Source organism: Chiloscyllium punctatum, chromosome 39 (genome assembly GCF_047496795.1).
Source record: "Chiloscyllium punctatum isolate Juve2018m chromosome 39, sChiPun1.3, whole genome shotgun sequence".
NCBI lineage: Eukaryota > Metazoa > Chordata > Chondrichthyes > Orectolobiformes > Hemiscylliidae > Chiloscyllium > Chiloscyllium punctatum.
Genome location: NC_092777.1, coordinates 57,427,781 through 57,442,572, shown reverse-complemented (window position 1 = coordinate 57,442,572; position 14,792 = coordinate 57,427,781). Strand labels below are relative to the sequence as shown.

At 44.1% G+C, this 14,792-nt stretch overlaps 1 protein-coding gene across 4 annotated transcripts in view; it reads right to left on the bottom strand.

Moving 5' to 3' along the window:
• Window positions 1-3,142: 3,142 nt before the first annotated feature.
• gnav1 (guanine nucleotide binding protein (G protein) alpha v1) overlaps window positions 3,143-14,792 on the bottom strand; it is a 134,936-nt gene continuing 123,286 nt past the window's right edge. For 2 of the 4 annotated variants that reach the window (XM_072558785.1, XM_072558786.1), the window contains 3 exons: window positions 13,620-13,691; window positions 10,954-11,041; window positions 3,143-4,167 (listed from right to left, as the gene is read on the bottom strand). In XM_072558785.1, the coding sequence (XP_072414886.1) occupies window positions 3,977-4,167; window positions 10,954-11,041; window positions 13,620-13,691 (351 nt within the window). In that variant the 3' untranslated portion in view covers window positions 3,143-3,976. Of the gene's footprint in view, window positions 4,168-10,953; window positions 11,042-13,557; window positions 13,692-14,792 lie in introns of those variants that run through there. The other 2 variants (XM_072558787.1, XR_011954851.1) reach the window with 2 other exon arrangements.

Genomic DNA, 14,792 nt, shown 5'->3' with positions numbered 1-14,792 from the left:
ATGGAGAGAGATGGTTGTAAACAATGTGAATATTAATACAGAGAACCTGTTAGTGTCTTTGTGTGTGTGAGAGAAAGTTTGTGTGCACATATGCATCTATAGGGGGTGTGTGTGTGTATGTACATGTGCATTGTATCTGCATGTACACTGTATGTAGACTGTATCGTATCTGCACGTACATCTGTGTATACTTCAGCTGTGAACTGTATTGTATCTGCATGTACATCGGTGTGTCAGACTGTAGCTGTGTATACAGTATCTGTACTGTATTAGTGCATTGTATCTGTACTGTAGCCATGTATCCATATATCAAATTGAGGGTGGGAAAAATTAAGTACAACAAACATTGTTGAGAATGAATTATATCCACTCCAAGATGTCTACTATCATCATCTCAAATGAAGGCAATTCTTTTAAAAAGTGCATTAAATTTTTGGTCCTTTGATCAAATACAGAGAAGGCTATTTCACTTGCAGGGTATTATCACAAAGTCTGATAAAACACCATGTGATATACACACAGAGGCTGGTCTGGTGGATAATAATGTTCAGTTGCCAAAACCGTCTGCACATACCAACTAAAATATTCTAATAGCTAAGAATAATAAATACAATTGAATATTTAACACAAAGACCTGAAATGTTTAAGGTGGGAACAATTTTGTGTTTGTTTAACACAAGCAAAATACTGCATATGTGGGAGATTTGATACAAAGATAGAGAAATTCAGCAAGTCTAGCAGCATCTTTGGAGAGAGAAACAGAGTTAACATCTCAAGTGTGATGGGACTTCTTTGCAATGGGCTTTTGTACAGGTGGTGGTCAGAAATCAAACTCTGCACTGTCTCAGCAAGTGCATTCACAGTCATTAAATATTTCACTTTGTCAAAATAGGGCTTCCCCATCACCAGCCTGTTCTGTTGCAATGTCTCCCTTTTCCTATCCCACTTCTGTTTTCTTCCCCAATCTTTCAGCAACATTCATTTCGACTTTCATTGATTGTAACCATCACTCAAGTGGGGCACTTGGGCATAATCTTTGGTGTCTGCTTTGGCTTTCTCAAATCTCTGTACGCCTGGAATTAGGGAGCAGAGTCTGAGAATTAGGGCCAGACTGTTCAGGAGAGATGTTAGGAAGCACCTCCACATGCAAAGGGTGGGAGGGGTTTGGAACTCTCTTCCACAAATGGCAATGGTGGTGAGATCAGTTGTAATTTTAAATCTAAGGTAGATAATTTTTTGTTAAGCAAAAGGTATTAAAGGCAGGTATATGGAATTAGTCAGCCATGATCCCAGTGAATGGCTGAACAGGCTTGTGGTGATTAACAGCCTACTTCTGTTCCTATGTTCCCTCAGGTCAACATCTCAAAGTTACCCGCACTTTTGATTTTCCATCTTTTTTTTGTGTCAAATCTCTCCTTCCATTGGTACCAGGAGGGGGCTTTTCACTGCTATCAAAAGCGGAGACTGAAAGGTTCCACTCCTTCAGGTCTCCAGTTTTTAAATCCTTTCAAACTATCACCAACATCCACCTGCTCCCCACAGGGACGCATGCTCAGAAATCCAACATCCATTAGTCCATTCCTACCCTTTGGCCACCCATACAAACAACTTCTGAATGGCTGTTGTGGGGCTAGCAGGCACAGTGCTGGTTGAGTTATCCAAAGATAATAAGACCATACAATATAGGAGCATAATTAGGCCATTCAGCCCATTGAGTCTGATCCATAATTCAATCATATTTCTCAATTCTCCTGCCTTCTCCCTGCAACCCTTCATTCCCTTACTAACCAAGGGCCATCTATCTCTGTCTTAAACACACACAATGACTTGCCCTCCACAGCCTTCTGCAGCAATGAGTTCCACAAATTCATCATCCCCTGACTGAAGAATTCCCTCTTCATCTATCTCTGTCTTAAACACACTCAATGTCTTGCCCTCCACAGCCTTCTGCAGCAATGAGTTCCACAAATTCATCACCCCCTGACTGAAGAATTCCCTCTTCATCTCTGTTCTAAAAGATCGTCCCTTCACTCTGGCACTGTGCCCTCTGGCCCTAGTCTCTTCTACTAGTGGAAACATCTTCTGCACATCCACTGTATTCAGGCCTGTCAGTATATACTGCAAATTTCAATGAGATCCTCCCTTATCCTTCTAATCTCCATTGAGTACAGGACCAGGGTCCTCAACTGCTCCTCATATGACAAGCCCTTCAGGCCCGGGACTATTCTTGTGAATCTCCTCTGGACTCCTTCCAACACTAGCACATCCTTCCTTAGATACGAGGCCCAAAACTGCTCCTGGTATTCCAAACACGGTCTGATCAGAACCTCATACAGCCTCACCAGTAAGTCCCTGCTCTTCCATTCTAGTCCTCTTGAAATGAAGACTCTACCTTGGAGACACAGGTTCAAATGCTACCACAGCAGCTGGGAGAATTTTAATTGAAACCAATAAAAGAGTGTGGAATTATTGGTCAATGTAAAACCATGGTCATTACAAACTGAACTGGATCAATAGATGCCCCTTTTGGTAAGAGAACTTCCTATCCCTTCCTGGTCTGGCCAACTGGCAAATTCAGACTCACTACAATGTGGCTGACTCTCTACTGCCTTCTGAAATGTCATCGTGTCACACTCTCACAGAAATCACACTGTGTGTATCTACATCGGTCCGAAATGCAGCGGTTCAAGGAAACAGCTCAACACCACCACCAGCAGCTCAAGAACAACCAGGGATGGGTAATACCTGGTAATCTTGCCAACAATACCCAGAACAAATGAAAATGGTTGGATGGAGACCAGGCCCAGCTGGGCCTTGGAACAGATCACTGCCTGAACACAACTAAATCATGTGGTGAAAGTCTCAGGGTGAGAGGATAGCAAGTAACAAGCCTCGTTAACTCGGTTCTGTTCTTCACACTCACCTGCAAAAAGGAATTGCAATAAAATCAAAATTGTAAGTGCTGAGGAATAAAGCTGGATTTCTGAAAAGGTTCAAATCAAGACACCTGACTACTTCCCTTTTAAGAAGGTAGCTTTCACTAGCAGGTTAAATATCTCTAATATCTGTACAATAGTCTCTGTAAAGAATGTTCCTTCTACATGTAACAACAGAGACAGTCAGAAATAAGCTTTAAGGGCCATTAACTACTTTATTCTGAACATACACCAGTGCAATATTTGTCATTCAATATTAACAATACAACAAAATATATTGATACACAGCTTTCCATAACATACTGAAACTCCCTTCATAAGAAAGGATTGAACTATAGGCAGCAACAAACTAAAACATCAGTAAATCAGGAGACTGAAAGCCTTGCCTCTCCCCTACCCCAGAGAGAGCGATGACTGTAGTTTATAATCAGAGTTGGTGAGAATTGTCTGTAGGACTGCATACTGGTTCACGATATTGTACCATCACAGAAAATCTCAATGTTCGACGGGTTTGGCCTGATTGTCGCAGTAAATGGTCTCCCCCCAGGCATTATCCAATGAAACGTCACTGGAATTGCCCTCCAAATGCAGCCTGCATTGCCAAAGCCGCCTCTGGAATCAGGAACTAGAAGTATAGCAGAAGGAAGAGGAAAACGGGGCTGCCAGAAACCTCGAACAGTGCTCATTTTGCCAAGGCTGTGCTGGAATGATTGAATCCACAGCCCCCTCTTGTAGAGTGGAGATGTGGAACTTTAAATATCCTTCATAGCACCCTCCATGTCCTCACTGACAGGAGGTTGGGTGGTTACAATATTGAAATGATGTGGAGTTTCACCATTAATCCCTCCCCATTACTATAAAGGAGGTCACCTAGGATGCAATAGCTCAACACAGTGATAAGTCCGTGTGATTGCAGGGAGTCTGGTCTGAGGGTCCAGGGGGCTGTGCCTTTCACTGGCCCGGTCACAAGCCAGAGCAAAGTCTGTGGGGAAATGCTTTGTCTCTTACCCCAGAACCGTGCCCACTGCACCCAATCAGGATTAAAGCAGAGAGACTGCTTGCAGGTTTTCTTTTATAATGGTGTCCATGACAACCTGGAAGACAACTTGAATATTGGATGTATCGGTAGCTGTTGTGAAATGGTGGTAGATCAACTTTGCTGGGTTCCTGTTAAGAGACAGGAACTGACTGGCAACAAAACGGGCGGCAGAATCCACATCGCAATCAGCACCTGGGCAACAGAGAGACAAAGAGAGAGAGTGTGAGAATGTGTGTGAGACAGAGAGAGAGAGAGTGAGACAGAGAGAGACAGAGACAGATTGTGTGTGTGTGTGTGTGTGTGTGAGTGAGTGAGTGAGTGAGTGAGTGAGTGAGTGAGTGAGTGAGTGAGTGAGTGAGAGAGAGAGAGAGAGAGAGAGAGAGAGAGAGAGAGAGAGAGTTTGTGTGTGTGAGAGACTGATAGACAGAGTGTGTGTGTGTGAGAGAGAGACAGAGAGAGAGACGGTGTGTGTGCACGCGTGTGCAAGAGAGAGAGTGTGTGTGTGAGAGAGAGAATTGCTCATAAAAAAGGCAATGCCAACCACCTGCATCTGACTCCTTCCACCTTTCACCCTCCCCCCTCCAACTCCATTGCTCAAACCAAGACCTCATTTGTGACAGCCCCCATTGCCTGCAGGGCACTGCATGGGCGGAAACCAGCTCACTGAAGGCTGTAGTGATGAACTTTCAAAACTTACTTCTTTATTTCATTTCACTTGATGAAGGAGCACCGCTTGTGATTTCAAATAAACCTATTGGGAGTATAACCTGGTGTTGTGTGTGACCTTCTAACTTAGTCCACCCTGGACCTAGCACCTCCACATCATCTTTATTTCTCGGTTTCTGTACCAGAAATTTTGTTCCCAAGGTACTCTGTACCTAAGATGGTGCCATGTACGGCGACATTATACACTTTTCAATGTACTCCTGTATCCCCATACTTGAGAACAATCGACAATAAAAGCCAAATCACAAAAATCTAAAAGATTATCTGGTCATTATCATTTGGCTGTCTGTGGGAGCTTACTATGTGTAAATTGGCTGCAGTGTTTCTCCTGGTATAATAGGACATTGGCACGCAGTATTTTCTGACCCATTCCCACACCTGAGGATGTAAATGCAAGGTTTGTTTATAACAATGAGACAGAAAGGCTGCTTCTTGCACACGTAATTCTGCTTCAGCTGTGTGTGCATAATGTACAGCCTTCAGAGTTAATGTCAATTTCACAGATCCATCTTCATACGAGGTAACACAGCTGTCCCCGGCACTGACTGGCTACATCCCCTGAACAGAGGCTGCAGGGTGCTATCTGCGGCCGATCCTCTGAGGGTTCAGGACAGGGAGATAAAGGTCGGAAATTAAACTGTTTGGTTGGCTACTGACCAACAATTTCACACGATAATCCGTTTGAACAACATCGTCTCCTTCACTGCCATGCAGTCACAGTCCAATCTGAAGACTTGGTGCAGTCCCCCCGTCTCACTCCTGCTTTGGTCAAACACTTGTTTTACAGGGGCAAAAAAAAAAAACAGGATTGGGAAAATGAACAACTGCTTTTCAAATACCAGCCTTCAGCCTGAACCCTCGATGATATCTCTACGCTCCTCTGACCCTGGCTTCTTGTGCCCTGAAGGTAAGCGCTGGTTTCCAGATACTGTTATTAACATATACAAAAACAAGGAAAGGGAGTAGGCTATTCCACCCTTCAAGTCTGATTCCCCATTCAATAAGGCAATGGCTGATCTGATTTTAACCTAAACTCTACATTCCTGCATATCCCCAATAATCTATCATCCTTTTGGTCATTATGAATCTATCTACCTCTGCCTTCAAGATATTGAAAGATTTAGCATCTACTGCCTTTTGAGGAAGGGAATTCCAAAGACCTCAATCCTTAGAGAAAAAAAAATGTTTCCTCATCTCTAAGTTATTTTTAAACTATCATCTCGAGTTCTAGCTTGCCTCATGAGAAAACATCCTTTTCCACATCCACCTTATCAGGTCTCCTCAGGATCTGTTATGCTTCAATAAAGTCACCTCTGACTCTTCTGAACTCCAGAGAATACAGGCCTAGCCTCATAACGCAATCCACTCATTCCAGGTTTTAGTCTAGTAAACCTCTCCTGGACTGTTTTGAACACATTAACATCTTTTCGTTAGTATGGTGTCCAGTCCTGTACACAGTACTCCAGATATGGTCTCACTAGTAGTTTTCTTCAGCTGCTGAGGCTCAGACCTGAGAATTCTCTCCTAAACCTTTCCCATTCCTTTTATAATGTGCAGGAGGTTGTTTTAAAGAACAGGCAAAGAGACCATCAATCACTCAAGGCTACCTTTAATGCAGCAAAAGCTCAACGTTCATTGCTCAGTGCTTGGACAATGAAGACGACGGCAAAGGACCATCATTTAAATATATTTTATCACTTTGTTGAGAATGCAGCTTTGCAGCACTGCCCTGTGTCAGTGTTGACGTCAACAACACCCCCTTGCTCCCCTTCCAAAACATACAGCCCAAGGACTATTTTCACATTGGTAACTGTAGGTTGACAAAATGTAATCCCATTGAATCAGTGTTGAAGGTCATTCAGCGCATCAAGTCTGTGCCAGACCTTGCAAAGAGCAACCAAAAGAGAAAATGCTGGATAATCCCAGCAGGTCTGGCAGCATCTGTAAGGAGAGAAAAGAGCTGACGTTTCGAGTCTAACTGATGCTTTGTCAAAGCTGACTCTGCCCACTCTTGCAAAGAGCAAATCAGGTCAGTCTCACTCTCCTGTTACTTCTCCTTGACTCATTTCTCCAATTCCCTTTGGAGCTAATTTTGTATCTGCCAGCCCCACATTCCAAGTCCTCACTGCTCCTCAAATAAAACTACCTTTCACTGAATTACCTTGGGTCCTTTTGTCAATCACCTTAAAGCTATCCCCTCTAGTTACTACCATTGGAAGAAGTTACTCTCGGTTTACATTGTCCTTCAGAGCTAAACAGACAAAAGTTATGACATATAATTTTATGAATAAAACACAAGTAGATGAGGCAAGAGAATGACAACTATCTGGGAATAGGTTGCATTTTATATTCAGTGCTGTGTGGGGAAGAGAGTGGGAAGAGTGCTGTTAAGTGAAAATTGCCCCCTTATGTTCAGGAACTGAAATCTTAAACAGACTAGACTTTCGAGCACATGTTAAAAATTAGCAAAAAATAGCATCAGATGTCACAGCAAACCAACTACCTCAACAACTTCAACTGCACTCTGCTTCAACTTTACATAATCCCCATTAACACACTTTCAATCTCTGCTCCTCCATCAACTACTTTTTCCCTTTTCATTTACCCATTCCCTGTATCCAACGATCAATGGCCCTATCTCCACCCACCAATAGTTTTCCCATCTTTAACTGGTCCACTCAGTCCCTCCCCACTTCCAACACTGATACAATCACAGAGTCCACACTGACCCTCCAAAGAGCATTCCACCCAGACCCACATTTCCCATGGCTAACCCATAGCGCCTGCAAGTCCGTCTACACTACAAGCAATTTGGCATGGCCAATCCACCCCAACCTGCACACCTTTGGACTATGGGAGGAAACCGAAGCACCTGGAGGAATCCCACGCAGATATGGAATTGAACCTTGGATCCTGGCACTGTGAGGCAGCAGTGTTAACCATTGAGCCACCGTGCCACCCCTCATCTCTCCTCTCAGATGCTTATCAGAATCAGAGTCATACAGCACAGAAAAGGCTCTTCAGCCCATTGATTCTGCCCCAACTTATCGACACTTGTCCCAATTTCCTGCGCGTGGCTCATTGCCTTGAACATTATACAATCTCTATCCACGCTCTGGTACTCGAGCATAAATTTCTTCATGACAGAAACCCCAACCATTGCCCATAAGATGCAGGAGCAGAAGTACACCAAGTCTGTTCCACTACTCAAAGGGATCATAGCTGATCTGTTAATCCTCAAATCCACTTGTGAAACTTGAGAGGGTTCAGAAAAGATTTACAGGGACATTGCTGAGGTTGAAGGGTTTGCTTTATAGGGAGAGGCTGAATAGGCTGGGACTGTTTTCCCTGGAGCGTCAGACGCTGAGAGGTTACCTTATAGGACTTTATAATATCATAAGGGACAAGGGTAGGGTGAATGGCCAAAGTCTTTATCTCAGGATGGGGGATTCCAAAACGAGAGGGTATAGGTTCAAGGTGAGAAAGGAAAGATTTAACAGAGATTTAAGGGGCAGCTTTTTCACGCAGAGGGTGGTGTGTGTATGGAATGAGCTACCAGAGGAAATGGTGAAGGCTGGTACAATTACAAATTTAAAAGGCATCTGGATGGGTACATGAATAGGAAGGGTTTACAGGGATATAGGCCAAATGCTGGCAAATGGGACTACGTTAATGTGGGATACCTGGTCAGCATGGACTGAAGAGTCTGTTCGCGTGCTGTACATCACTATGACTCTACGACAATTTCTTTCCTTTCCCCCATAACCATGCCAGCTCCCCCCCACCTGATTCCCTTACAGATTCAGCAAGTTCTGAATAAATTGGTGTGGTTACCTCATTCCACCCCCTGGAGGGGCAACAAGGAATGATCAATAAATACTGACCTGCCAGCAACACCTACACCCTGGAGCCATGGGGCCGTGAGGCCGTGGGGGAGAGGAGGTGGTTAAGAGAAATAGAAGAACAACGTTTATTGCATTTGAAAAGTTCAGGCACAAAATTGTTTAAATTTCATATCGCAAGATGAACTTCACAGGCTCACTAAAAATAGAAGTGTCTCGACAGGTCAAAGCCCAGAGAAATGAGAGTGCACTACATCTGCTGAACTATAGAAAATACGCTGAATGATATCTATCCTCAGGTCCCAGCTGGTATTTCAAAATGAAAGCCCTGAAAACTCAGATCAGAAAGTGAACTTCATTCTCCCATGGCCTTATTCCTCATTATCACGGCCTTCCAACTCCAGGCAGGCTTTCTAATTAGATTTGCCTTTTCCATTCCGACAATCACACCGACTTAGAATTAACTTTGCATCAACTGCACAGTTTGATTGCGTGAGCCACCTGAGCCACGTTAAGCTGTTAAGAGAGCAGCCTTTTCGGGACATAGTAAAGCTCTGGACATCTCCAGAGGGAGGAATAGGTTCAGACGGACCTTCAGTAAAACACTATACAGCCACCAAACATGCCAACAGCAACATGATAAATAACATAGGAACATGCTAGATGAAATTGATAAAATGCTTCAGTACTTTATGTGGCACAGAGACAGGCCATTTGACCCAGTGAATCTATATTGGTGTTGATGCTCTATACAAACTTCCTCAGATCTTACATCAGCTAATCCCCTCAGTATATACTTCATCCTGGAGAGAGCGTGGATTAGTGGTAATGTCATTGGACTCGTAATCCCTGAGGGTCAGGTTAATACGCTGTGGAAGCGGGACCAAATCCCATGGTGGAATCCCCACTCACATTAAGAAACGAGTCTGGATTTGAAAGGCCATCTCAAGTAATGGTGAAAAGATATCTGTTACCTTCATGTTGTAAAAGCCCGTCTGGTTCACTAATGTCCTTGAAGGAGGGAAATCCGCCATCATTGTCTGGCCTTACATAGGACTCCAGCAAGAAGCTTGACTGTCTATTGCCCTCTGAAATTGCCTGGTAAGCCATTCAGTTCACAGTCCAGAGATGGTCAATAAATGCTAACCTCGCAGTAATGCCCACGTCCCACGAAAGAATATTCCTTTCTCTTGTGGCTTCCCCCTACATGCACCTATTCTATTTGCCCCAAATTCCCTTGGCACTGCAATTTGCACACTGAAAACACTATTTTAGTGAAAGAAATTCTTCTGAATTCTGATTGGATTTATTTGTGTCTATCATAATTAAGGCACCTAGTTTTAGAATTTCATGCAAAGGAAAGCATATACTTTATACCTATAATATCCAACATTTTCCTAATCCTCTGTATTGGTACCACCAGCTTCCTTTCCACCTCGATCCTATTCAGACAGTAGTTATGCAGAGGGTTATGAAAACTCCTTATTCCTCCCAGTGGTTAGCACTGCTGCCTCACAGCGCCAGAGACCTGAGTTCAATTCCTGCCTCAGGCGACTGACTGTGTGGAGTTTGCACAATCTCCCCGTGCCTGCGTGGGTTTCCTCCGGGTGCTCCAGTTTCCTCCCACAGTCCAAAAATGTGCAGGTTAGGTGAATTGGCCATGCTAAATTGCCCGTAGTTAGGTGAAGGGATAAATGTAGGGGAATGGGTCTCGGTGGGTTGCGGGTCAGTGTGGACTTGTTGGGCCAAAGGGCCTGTTCCACACTGTAAGTAATCTAAATCTTCTCTCACACTTAACAATATTGAAATGCGATTGCTAATTACACCCCTATTCAACTAAAGCCTCCTTTTAACTTATTGCTGGCTTTCAATTCCAGGGTCGAAGTTGGTCGTGCAAGTGATGAAATGCCAGCAGAATACCAGATCCTACCTTAGCCAACCCAAGTAACTACCCTTAACCACCCTCTTTCTGTCATTTGCATTGTCACCAGCTCACTATCCATTCTGTTGACCAGGACTCCCCACACTCGGACAACCTTGGGTCAGCATTAACTTTGGCCAAAAGCTTGCAAAAACCTAAATATATTTTCACCTCCTGTGGTACATTGGTCTACTTTTCCCACTCCCGCGCTGTACAGCTTTATGATTCTACACTCTATGACATCCCAAAGCACTGCACCTTCCACAAAGTATGCTGGAAATGTAGTCACTCTCGTAATGTAGGGACCAAAGCAGCCAATTTACACAGAGCAAACCTGGGCTGAGCTGTTGGATGATGGGCTGTGTGTATGGACCCCAATTAAAAAAGCCCAATCCCATCGCCCTCTGACAAACCGAGTGCACAGAGCAAGGTGAAGAGATGTAGCCCACTAACACGAGATATCAACCTTGCACCCTAAAAGGTCCATACCTCGATATTGTGCAAAGTACAGCCGGAGATGTCTCCCCGAGTGCAAAATCTTTTCTTGGAACAGGTCAATTTTGTTCAAGAACAAGATCTTAAAGGAGAAAGAAAGCAATTTATAATCAAAAAGTGAATAAAAGTACTTAAATGACATTAGCAGAGACCTCTAACTTTCACATTCCACGCTCAATTTGTGTTGGTCTTTTTAATTTCTTGGAATTTTATCCTTAAAGTAAAAGTCAAGTTACCGTCATCTCAGAGGACCATGAGGCTGTTCTCAGTAGACACAGACAAGTGGTGATAGTTTAACCTGAGGGTCAACGTGCCTCAGGTGAGGGGAGAGGTTGAGAAGGAGAGTCCTTCATGGCTACCTCAGCTGGTATGGAAACTGAACCCACACTGTTGGTATCACTCTGCATCGCTTAACCAGACATCCAGCCAATTGAGGGAACAGACACTCAAATTTTACCCTAACTCAGTTCAATAAATCATTTAATGTGGGAAATAAACATGGGGATTGGTGGGAAAGGTCCCTTGTGCTTCAGGTTAGATTTTTCACTGACGATGTAATCACAAGAAAATAGAACATATACCCATCCAGAGAATTGAGTCTGATCTGAACAATAGCGCTGAATAATCTCTCATTAGGGAGGAGAAACATAGTCGATTAAATGACTCCATTAAGCAGACAGTAATGGTAAGCAAGATTGTCAAGCAGAACAGAATTGACCATTTGTCATCAGTCATTAGTTGCATTCTAATTACAAATGGCAGACACAATTAGTAATAAACGGAACTGGATTAATTAGAGGTCACAGGTGAACAGACTTTAAATAACTAGCTGATTGACTGACGGCTGAAAAATGTTCTAACGAGGAGAGAGATTTTTCTGTCAGAAATGTGCTTTTTGATGATAAATAAGAGATTTCCTTCCCTTCCTCTTTCTCGCTGGGATGTAGTGTTTTGTTCATTTACAGCCAACCCCAAGACATCATGCTCTCTCCCTCGCGCAAATCACCACCTTTTCTCCATTTCACAACACAGAGGTACCTCGATTATCCAAATATCAATTATCCGAATTTCAGATTGTCCGGAAGAGATCTCAAGGTCCCGATAGAAACATTACATCAAAGAGGAGTTTCCAACATTGATCACTTTTTTTATTCACAATGATTAAAAACAAACTGGGTGGCATGGCTGAACGGGGTTGGGGGCATGGGGGTGGGTTTGGGTGGGGTCAGACGGAGGTGTGGTGGACTGGGGGGACAGGGTTTGGGGGGAGGTTGACGGGGGTGCAGATGGGTGGCAGGGTTGGGAAGTCGGACAGGGTTTGGGGGGAGAGGGGGCTTGCAGGCGGTGTGCTGCTATCTAGTCTCCTGAATGGGGAGCAGACCATAGCAAGTGCCCGATGTCTCAATCCCATTGAACTGATGGGGGTTGGCAGGAGGGGGGGGGCGGGTGCTTCAGCAATGCTGCAGTCCCTTACACACAAGTGTGTCTGCTCAGAATCAAACCTTGAGACAGAGAGACGGAGCAAGGCAGGCCGACCGAAGAAAAAGGAAACTTCCGAAAACTCCAAGCCCCAGAGGAGAGGCATTGAATCGATTAACCAAATAATCAATTATCCAAATGAAATAGTGCCCACCTATCTCGTTCGGATAATCGTGGTTCCTCTGAATTACGGTGCAAATGCCTTTGAATTTTCCTTCTCGCTTTTGACCTGACTGTCTCTTTTTACCCCTCTATCCCTGCCCAAAACAAAATACTCCTTCCTTACTGCACCAACAACTCCCATGCAAAAAAAATCTCTTCCTTACAAGCTCATCCTTCCTCCTACAAACCCCACAGGCCCCTTCCTACAGGTATCGGAGATAGTGGCAGTGGCAGTGTTAATGTCACTGGAGTAGTAATATCAAAGGTCCAGGCTAATACCCTATGTGGCTCAGTAGTTAGCACTGCTGCTTCACAAGACCAGAGACCTGGGTTCGATTCCAGGAATTTGCATATTCACCCTGTGCCTGTGCAAGTTTCTTCCAGGTGCTCTGGTTTCCTCCCACAGTCCAAAGATATGCAGGTTAGGGTGGATTGGCCATGCTAAACTGCCTATAGTGTCTAGGGATGTGCAGGCTAGGTGGATTGGCCATGGTAAATTGCCCTGTAGTGTCCAGGGATGTGCAGGTTTTATTCATTAGCCATGGGAAATGCAAGGTTACAGGAACAGAGTAGAGGGTGGCACTGGGTGGTATGCTTTTTGGAGGTTTGGTATGGGTTGAATGGCCTGCTTCCATTATATAGGGATTCTATCCCACTATGGCAGCTGTAAATATCCATAATTCAGTCTTAGGAAGGGGGACTATGAAAATACAACTTATTGCTCATTAATGCCCTTTAGGGAAGGAGATTTGCTGTTCTTACCTAGTCTGACCTACATGCGACTCCAGACCCACAGCAATCTGGCTAATTCTTAACTGTTCTCGAAAATGGCCAGACAAGCCACTCAGTTCATGGGTAATTAGGAACTGGCAACAATGCTGGTCTTCCAGGCGATGCCACGTTTGAATAAAGAAAAAAAAAATTAAACCAGTAACCAATTAAATCAGCTTCACCCACCTCAGCCCTTGATCACATATTTTGTTTATTCGTCATTCATTTTTCCACTGATATCAACATACCATGGAGGTATTCCGGAAGAATATGTTGTTGCAGATGGAAGAAAACAGCCTCAAACTTTCCTGCAAGCGATTCTAGGAAGAAAAGAGAGAGGGCAGATATATAAACCAGAAGCATTGTGTCTCCAAGGCTGAACCAGCCATCTCGAAATTTCAATACCTTCCTCTGAAATCAGGACAGTGTGGCTTCAGGAGTCATCATCGAAACTTCATTTTAAATTGAGAACAGATTGTAATAGTCTGTAACAAACTGCAGCGAGACCAATCTGAAGGCTGTCAATAGAAGACTCTTCCTTAACTCAAACACCCCTTGTAAGACTCTGTCTCAAAGTCTCTCTCCCACTGCTCCAAAAAAAAACAATCTACACAATCCCTTGTGGGTTTTAATTGGAGGAAAAAAATGCTGACAGTACTTACTATCTATACAACAGTTTCCAACATGTTTTCCAATATATAGTCAAATGGTGGTGGTGGAAGGTGAGGGGGGGGGGGGGGGGGGGGGGCGAGGAGAAGGGGTCTCTTGCGTTGCAATAGTAGTGTCTCTTCCTCTGAACCAGGAAGCCTGTTCAAGCCCAACATGCTCTAGACTGCAGAGTGACATTCCTGAATGGGTTGATTAGAAACTAGCTATCATCTAAAAAGGGAAAAATGGGGTCCCTGACTGTTTTAATAGATTCAGGAATGTCAAGGCAACTCCAGCCTCTCAAGTGCCCATCCTGGCTCTGAGTAACCCATATATAGAGTCATAGAGATGTACAGCACGGGAACAGACCTTTCGGTCCACCTCGTCTATGCCGATCAGATATCCTGATCCAATCTAGTCCCATTTGCCAGCACCTGGCCCATAGCCCTCTAAACCCTTCCTATTCATATACCCATCCAGATGTCTTTTAAATGTTGTAATTGTACCAGCCTCCAACACTTCCTCTGAAAGCTCATTCCACACACGTACCATCCTCTGTGTGAAAAGTTGTCCCTTTTATATAATTTCCCCTCTCACCCTAAACCTATGACCTCCAGTTCTGCACTCCCGCACGCCAGGGAAAAGACCGTGTCTATTTACCCTGTCTGTGCCCCTCATGACTTTATAAACCTTGATAATAGATTCAGGAATGTCAAGGCAGATCCAGCCTCTCAAATGCCCATCTTGTGCCTGGTTTCCTGGCTCTGAATAAC